Source organism: Pelecanus crispus, chromosome 5, assembly GCF_030463565.1.
Source record: "Pelecanus crispus isolate bPelCri1 chromosome 5, bPelCri1.pri, whole genome shotgun sequence".
In the NCBI taxonomy this organism is placed as follows: Eukaryota; Metazoa; Chordata; class Aves; order Pelecaniformes; family Pelecanidae; genus Pelecanus; species Pelecanus crispus.
This window is the reverse complement of record NC_134647.1, coordinates 11544859-11553486: the sequence shown is the minus strand read 5'-3', so window position 1 is coordinate 11553486 and position 8628 is coordinate 11544859. Positions and strand designations below refer to the sequence as shown.

Here is an 8628-nt window from a genome sequence, read left to right as displayed (position 1 = left end):
AACACACTGCTGAGCAGACCCACGCAGATGCCTTTTTTTCTCGGTGGGCATAATTGATTAATATTTTTTGTTTCCTAATGCACTGTGCTCTCAACAGTTAGCCCAGGTGCATGCTCTCCTCTCTTGCTGTAACCCAGGCAAAATACCTGATTTATAATACTTAATACTTTGATTGCAGATCAGGCAGATTTATTCCTAAACCGTACAGCTTTAATTAGAAAGTAAAGGGCTGTACGGCTGGTTGTAGGATAAAGGCTTGGGAGCCTTCAGTGACAGTCAATAGGACTCTGCTGCAAAACCCAGCCTGCAAAACCTGCCACAGATAAAATGGGAGCCGGCGAATTGTCAGATAGGGGTCTGGCATCGGTGAACTGGCTTATTGGGACAGAAAGTGAAACGAGAGACCAAAAGAATTTAGGGAGATTTGATCTTCACAGCTTCAGTGTGCAGAACAGCATGGTCATTTAGAAACAACTGGAGTGTTGGTATCTGACTGCACTGAAAAGGGAGGAAACTTGAAATAGTGTAAAATGTGAAAACAAATACAGAAAAACAAAATCACAGTCGGAAAAGTCAACCTAACCCACATGGAAACCAAACAGTGCCCAATAGTAAGAAATCTGAAAGTCAAGATAGTAAAGTAGTATTGCCTATTCACAATGTGGGAACCCTAAAAAATAAAAAAAAAAGAGGTGGTATGGGGTCCAAATCACTCCAAATCACGGTGTTGCTGAGAAGCTCCTAAATAAAAAAAAATATACAACTATACATATCTAAAACAGGAGGAAAAACCTATACAGAAGAATGCAGAACTGAGCAGATGGTATTTTTATATTTTATTTATTAGTTATATTCAGTAGCCTAACAGAAATGGTTTAACTCACTAAAAATTATGGCTGCATTTAAGTGAAAGCTATTTGTTTCAACACCACAACACAGGTAATGAGCAGGCTATTTAGGCAGTGCAGAGTAGCAGCAAAGTATCTTTATGGTACAATGTAAATCATATATTGGAAGGAATGGGGAGAATATAGTTTTATAGTTGCAAAGCTGACTTAAAAGTTGTATTTAAGCTTAAACACGATGGAAGGGACAGAACCAGGACACCATTATCAGAGACAGCCACAAGCACTCTTATTTTCCATTTGCTCCAACGCGGCTCTGAGCACTGAGTGCTTCTGCAGGGTTAGAGATACAGCAGCATCCACGTACCCCCTCATACATTATCCATGCTAATTTCATGTTTAAAACCCGAACCACTAATGCCATTTCTACCCTGAAAAGGAAAAGAAGCAAAAGATCATAGCCTGATCACAGCTGATGGTATAAAAGCTGCATAAAAATTTGCCAGCAGATGGGTTACATGATGCTATCCATAATGACAAATGTAAGAACACAAAGCTAAAGTAAGTGATTGAATAAAAGCTAGTAGTGGATCTATCAATTTTGGTGGTCAGACTGAAGACTTGTGGGAAAAAGTCCAGATCAGATTCACTGGTAAAACAAGATACACAATTGGATATTCAACAAGTGCAACAAGTACTGATGCTGCACTCATGGGACCCATATAGGGAAGCATTAATCAAGGAAGTAAATGATGTGTAAAAAGAACATATGTCATTCAATGAGAAAAGATTACTTTTCTTAGCTGACTGCGAAATACAAGTACTGCAGTTGAACAAAGTAACTTCTTTCCTCTTAGTGCTCGAATAGTAAATTAATTGCTACAGGTTCAGTTATTACACTTCAGAGCCGATGGTTAAAAAATTTCTTCATTCAATTCCTTTTGCTTTCAATTCCAGTCGAACCCGCTGCAGATAATCATGATCAGGGTAACCAAAACTATGAGAAGAAAAAAAGAATTGTTCAGGCTACTTCTGCAATGAAGCACTTGACAGTTCTACAGAACCTTCTCAGGGAAATCTCTTAAAACACTTTACACATTGTATGCAATTCTTACTCTATAGAGACAACAGACCCTATTTTACAGGTCAGAGAGGTGGTACAGACAGGATAAAGCTAAAAACTTATGAAAAGGAGCTGCTGGATGTGGTTGTCCAAACTGACACTAAGAACTTGATTTTCAAAGCTGCCTGCTGTCTCACTTGACAATGACAGGGCGCTTGGGTATGCATCTTTCTCAAAATCAGACCTGAGGCATATCCAAGTGAGCATTCAAAACACGAATATAACGGCACCTTTGGATTTTAAGCAGCGCATCACCAAAAGTGTATGAAGCAAGCGATAACTAGGGAGAGCATTTGGGCAGAGTGGGGGATAAAGTAAAACTGGTACTTTTTGCTCTTTTATGATCCTAGCCCATGAAGGAGGACCTAGACACCAATCTTGCAGGAAGACACCTGCCCCTGAGAGATTGCAACAAGCTTGAAAGGACTGTTTCAAGCCTCCCTCTTGTCTCTGTAAGATTTTTTCCAGGAGCCAAACAGTTTACTGATATAATCTGCAGTTAATCGTATCTTTAAGAAAGGTCAGTTGTATGTCCATCAAGGACGTAGTGATCCTGACCGGAAGATGATTATACGCTGAGGAATTAGCGATCTGCGTAACAGTTAACCTGGGCAGGCCCAGGCCTGTTGCACGCTGTGCCGCACAGGCGGTGTGGCCTGCAGCCCCGCGTTGTGCTCTGCATGTCCCCTGGCCACACGACAGACTCAGCCAGCTCACTCTGAGAGGTGCTGCGGGCAGCTCCCACTCGGTACTGGTGATTACACCACCTGCGTGTCCTTGCTTTTATCTAGAAGCACAGCAAGTCCTCAAGAAAAGCTGAATAGAGTTGTCTTCTATTAAAAAAACCCCTGTAATAGCTCGAACAACCAAAATGGGGTAACCCTTTCTACGGATGGGGACAGCATGGCATCCTGTGCTCTCCTCGGAGGCCCACTGAATGCTGCACAACTTGGGGTTCCTAGTATCTAAAAGGACATAACCGTAACTATACTACAATCTCTTTCTTCTCGCTGTTAGCTCTAATAAGTAGAATTTCAAATCACATTTTACAGAGTCTGAGTGCTGTCTTTACTGGGATCATAATGGACCAGCACCTCCTGGTGCAAAACAGCAGGTAACAAAAGAGGCTGAGATCAGGAGTCCAACCTTAGCTGCTCTCAGGAGCTTGCTGCCCTGTCCTGTACTAGAAGTACTTTCCCATAAGAGTAGTTATTAACTAGGTAGGTACTTTACACAACTCACTGGTGAATGAGGGGCAACAGGAGACTAAGCTCATCCTTGTTCTGACTGTCCAAATTGGTGAAGGTGATTCAAGTCTGGATCCACAGAGCATTCCACAATCACTTTGTTAGTGACAAACCAGGCCAGATCCTTCAGATTTGCCAATGGCTTGCAGCGCTATAAAAAATCTGAAAGCTCTAATGTGGAAAATATTCGGGGTAACCTTCCTGCCACATCTGAGTAGCAATAAAGTTTCATAAAGAGAAGACTACTTACTTGGTAGATCCTCCAGTCAGGGAAGTTTTGTGATGAATATCATTCCATGTGATAACATCTTGTGCACCAGTAGTACGTGACTGCCCCACTGTGAAAATCAATTTTTGCTCAAAGGCTTTTGCGAGGAGCTGCAGAATTTCTCGCCCTTCCTTATTGTCCGGTAAATACGCAGTTCGAGAAGTTGCATGATAAGGTCTCCCTGGGTTTGGATGGTTGCTCTGTTTTGCAGAAAAACAAAACAAAAACCACGCTGCGTATCATAAATGCTTTGAAAGTGTGAAAATTGCACATCCCAGCTTTTGCAATACTTTTTATCCTGTCTTTGATTCAGACAGACATAGCATGACTGATTTTGAGGTTTTTTTTTCTCATTAGACAATTTCTTTCATATAAGTTTCATTCACATTTTCTTGTCATCACTCATGCATCCACTGTTAAATTTGTTTTTTCCTCTTTGCTCTCTCAAATGCACATCACCCCAGCCCTGGCTTTTTCATTTATCCCATTTTCAGTCCTAGTCATGACTCTAAGCCCATAGTGTAAGCTGATTTCTCACCTGGAAAGCTTACAAGCCAGCCCGCTATTCATTTTTGTCCACTGGTGTCAGCAGCTAGGAGAATCCTCATTATACTCGCAAAATTTTGTTTACATGCTATCAATCCACAGATTTCAGTTCAGTTATTCCCAATGTACAAATTAAAGACAGGCAGCTCTCTCCTGGTGCATTTAAAATGGAGGGCTACCTTTTGACTATGTAATTCCTACTATATTACTTAATCGCACCCAAAAATAGTGAATTCAATACTTGCAGGTTTGTACAGAACAAAGAAATGCCTCTCCTGGACATGCATTAAAATGACAGAAAAATAATTAATTTTATATTCAATATTGGTTTTGTTGTAGCAAAAATATCTTTTATGAATCTTCAAATATACTTACAGTTTGAATACCGCTGTGCATAGCATATGTAATCTCAATAGTACCACAGCCGGGATAACCAGAGAGAGAGAAAGGCAGCAATCTAGTTGACATTGTTCCCTCTGGTTGGTCTCCTTTCATGAGTCCATAGACGGTATTACAAACAGGACAAACTTGCTTATAAGTCATGGCCTGGTCAATGCAACTTTTGCAAAACGCATGATTGCACTTGCTCAGTATTTCCTTATTATGAATTCTCTCCATGCAAATTGGACACACATCTTTGTCGTTGTCTTCTGTCTTTGCCTTAGACTGTCCTTTGGAAGAAAGACTGCTCTTTTGCATTGTTTGGAGGAAAAATTCACTGTGTTTCTTCTCAGATGCTCCTGTAGCCTCTTGATAGCTGAGATCAGAGGACAGTGGTGTCCTATTTCTAATTTGTGTCGAGTCTTCAATGTTTAAAAGCTTCATAATGTGCTTTTCAGCAGCATAAAGATGGTCTGGTAAACCACTTAAGATGAATTTGTCTTCCTTCTTCTTCAGTTTTACATGCAGATCTTCCAATTGTTTTCCATTAAGTAGCATATTTAATCTTTTCTTCTGATCTTCTGAAAGCTTTGAGCTGATGAGTTTTTCTCCTAACATTGCAGAGGCATTCTGAAATGCATTGATGAAACTTTCTGTAGCATGTGAAGACATATCAGAAGTTTTGATCCTGGGCCTAAATACTATGAGCAACTTCTGGCCATGTGAACTATCTTTCTTTTCTATTACCGTATCAAATTTGTCTTTAATATCTTCAATTTCTTTGCTTAATATTGTTTCCAACAATTTAAACACAGAAGCATCAACTTCAATTCCATTCCTGTATTCGTACAGTTCAGATGATATTTTCATATTCTTTTCAGCTTGGCTGTTCTCACCTTTCTCTGCTAGAAATTTTTTGGCAGCTAAAATCTCTCTCGCTGGACCACGGAGTAGCAATTGATTCCCTTCCTCTTTGGCAAGAAGATTACTAAACCTAGCATTTAATTTCATTATTGCCTCATTTAATGTGTAACTGTTTGTTACGGGAATTTTTTCCTGTTTCAGATCTTCTACACTTTTCTGAAAAGTTCTGATAAAAAACTCATTAGCTTCTTGTATTGATGCAGGACTTCTATCAGAAGTGAAGCATACTGATGTGTTTCCATTGTGAAGATCTTTACTTCTTATACACACTCCAAAACGTTCACGCAGTACTTTGATTTGTTCTTTGCAGGTATGACTGAAATATTCATAGAGAGCTGACAGAACTGTAAGCTCATTCATTTCTTCAGTATTCGGAGAATTTTCATCTTTCAAACCATTCTTACTTTCAGACTGTGAAAAATCCTGGTTTGGGTCATTGCCTGCAAGGATATCCTTAAAGTAGTGATAAGCTTTTTCAATATCTGTAAAATCTCCTGTCAATTTCTCAGAGCCATCAGTATCAAGATTTCCTTCTCTTTTTAAATTTGGACATATAATGGTAATTTTCTCCCTTTGCTGTTCAGTGAACATACCGGTATTCAAAGTTGCAGATACTGTAAGAAATATCTAAAGAGAATACAAGAAGATATCAATAGTTGTTTTTTCTAAGGGTTCTCTGCTTGCTGCTTCTACATTTTCAGTAAGGAAAAGCACTGTACACCTCAGTAGGGCCAGATTACTATAGACACATTTGCACACAGTGTTTCTTTTATGTCATGTGTGCTGACATTACACACACATAAGTAAAGCAATCCGCTTCTAAGTCAGCAGCAAAAATGAGATTTGTTAATGTCAGCAGCACTGCAGAAACAAAGACAATAACTTTGCTACTTCATTTGAGACTGTGACCAGCACCCTCTGCTCATGACCTCTAGTAATATGGGTAGCATAACTAACGCCATTTCACAAAGCAAATGGCCATTCCCTCTGACCGAGCTGGTCACGTATTAGTCCCTTTTCCCCTCGTTATCAGGCCCTGAAGGTCCTGCGCACCAAGTAGACAAAGCAAACAGATTTCTTCTTCCCCTCCCTATCATCCTCAAGGTTCCCGGGCACCAGGCCGACTACTCCCCTCCCTACCGGCCTTGAAGGTCCCAGGCACCCTGCCAACCAGGTGGCAATGACCCCATCACAGAACAGGGAAGTGTAACAGCACACAGAGCACTGTACATAAAATCAAGTGGTTACAAGTCCTAAAATCAAGCGGTTACAAGTCCTAAAATCAAGCGGTTACAAGTCCTAAGTGGGAGCCTGGACTGCAACTGCTGCTGGACAGCGAGACCTGTGATCCCTCAGTGGCCAGGGACACCTCCACTGTCCTCTGCTTCCTCTGAGGACTGAGTGAACGACTCGTCTTCTTGTATGTGTTTTTCGAGCCTAGATTATGATTATTATATTGATATGCAAGCCAAGTATTAAGATTTGACCCGATCTACAGAGCGTCCAGGTGATTAGAAACCGTAAGTTAAGCTGTGCTATAAAATTCTGTGCTATGCTACTTAGAAAATTGTTCTACACTGATTCCATTTGTAGAAATCCTGTGCTATTCTATTAATTCTATGCTATGCTAATCATAAAATTCTGTTAAAAAAACCCAAAGCTTTAATTGTAACTCCAACTTAGTGCCATCATCATTCTGCCAAGGATCCCCAAAAGAACCTGTCTGTCCCCTTAATGTCAGGTGACAGAGACATGTTTTAACAGCACATCAAAGTTATATTACATTGTTCTTTCATTATACTAGACTTTCTAGTTTTCTCTACTATCTTTCTTTAAGAACTTCCAAAAAGTCATGCTTTAGTAACTCAGGATTAAGGCAGAAAACAGGAATCTGAAAAATAACAACAAACATGTTCACATCTCTACTTCGCACAGGCAGAAGGATAGGGAAATTTCCAGTATGCTGCTACAGATGTCTAATAACTAATATGTTAGCATGTGCTATATCTCAAAAAATACATCTATGCTACTATGCAAAACAGAGTAAACCCTCTGGGCCAGGTATCAGTGTCTCGGTAGAGCCACATCCACATCCTATAAGATGTAGCCTGGCCCTGCCCCATGTCTCTGACACAGAGTTGATCTTTTCTTCTCTGCATAACTTTTAGTTCAAAGTGTCTGAAATAATGTTCGTTATGCTACATCCCATCAGAGCAGAATTTTAACACTGAGGTAAGGGATGGAAGTAATTATGGCTGTTTGAAGGTACAAAACATGCTGAAACAGGGTTAGAGGTCTGCATAGCAGGAAGGGATTAAAATCTCATACAATTTTTCCACCTTTTGGGAGCAGTCTTTGGTGCATACTGTCCCCCAAAACCTGCCAGGGTGCTGCTTCGGGGACCAGTGGTTGGTACGTGCCAAAGCCATTCCGGGGAACATGCTGCCTGTTAACATGTGTGGATGACCTGTGATCCAGCACTCAAAAGTCACTCCCTGCCCCCATTTTATTGACTACGATAATGTAACCAACATTTGCTTGGCATGGAATAGTGAAGTGTAGCTACAAGTGGGGCAGGTCGTGACACTGCTTGTTACTGCTCCTTCTGCTGTACCTTTTTGGTAATGACTTCTCTTGCCGTGTCTCCATGGCCTTTGGCTGCCTGCGGCTCCTGCTGAGGTGGGGAAGAGCTGGAAGGGAGGGAGTAGCTGGGGGAGGCCTGCCCTGTAAACCTGCTCTTGCTCAGGTCCCCTTCTCCTGGCTGGATGACTATCTTCAGGTGCTTGGCACCTATTTCCAAGACGTGATCCGTGCGGGATTCCACGCTCTTCTTATCTGCAACAATTTGGGGACGGGCAGATAAGGCCAAAAAAGTTACCTGAAAACTTGACGGCTTACAAGCGGCCAGAGACCACCTGCCCTTTGCCCACCCACGCTCTGCCCAGGGGCGCAAGATGGTGCCCCCGGCGGCCATTTCCCGCCCCCTCACAGGGGACCTGCGTGCGAACAGCCCCCCCCCCGGGGCGGCTGGGGCTCGACCACCCCCCTCCTGCCCTCGGTGCCGCCGGCGGAGCCGCTCCGCCCGCCCCCGCCCCCCCGCCCCCGTACCTCGCTCCTGCTGGAAGTGCACCCAGTAGGTGCCGGGCTCGGGGCCCGCCCGCACCTCGCACTCGCCGCCGCCGGACCGCTTCCCTGACTGGAAGTAGCTCTGGAGCTTCAGCATCGCCTTCTCGCCGGCGTCGGGCGCGGGGCAGAGCCGCACCAGCAGCGGCGGCGCCGCCATCATGCCCGCCG

The 8628-nt window shown here is 42.6% G+C and overlaps 1 protein-coding gene across 1 annotated transcript; it reads right to left on the bottom strand.

Annotated features, from left to right (window-relative positions):
* Positions 1 to 823: 823 nt before the first annotated feature.
* On the bottom strand, positions 824 to 8620 carry DTX3L (deltex E3 ubiquitin ligase 3L). The gene is made up of 5 exons (XM_075711497.1): positions 8443 to 8620; positions 7949 to 8169; positions 4405 to 5961; positions 3466 to 3683; positions 824 to 1842 (listed from the first exon to the last, which is right to left on the bottom strand). Exons 1-5 carry the CDS (start codon positions 8618 to 8620, stop codon positions 1773 to 1775), a joined length of 2244 nt encoding a protein of 747 aa, XP_075567612.1. The 3' UTR covers positions 824 to 1772.
* Between the last annotated feature and the right edge of the window lie 8 nt (positions 8621 to 8628).

What these genes read in the sequence shown, in the direction of transcription:
- DTX3L (XM_075711497.1), bottom strand. Translation starts at nt 8,620, where the DNA reads ATGATGGCGGCGCCGCCGCTGCTGGTGCGGCTCTGCCCCGCGCCCGAC. An exon ending in GAGAAGTCATTACCAAAAAG is followed by an intron (nt 5,962 to 7,948) that starts GTACAGCAGAAG and finishes TATTCTCTTTAG; the next exon opens with ATATTTCTTACAGTATCTGC. An exon ending in CTGACTGGAGGATCTACCAA is followed by an intron (nt 1,843 to 3,465) that starts GTAAGTAGTCTT and finishes TTCTTCTCATAG; the next exon opens with TTTTGGTTACCCTGATCATG.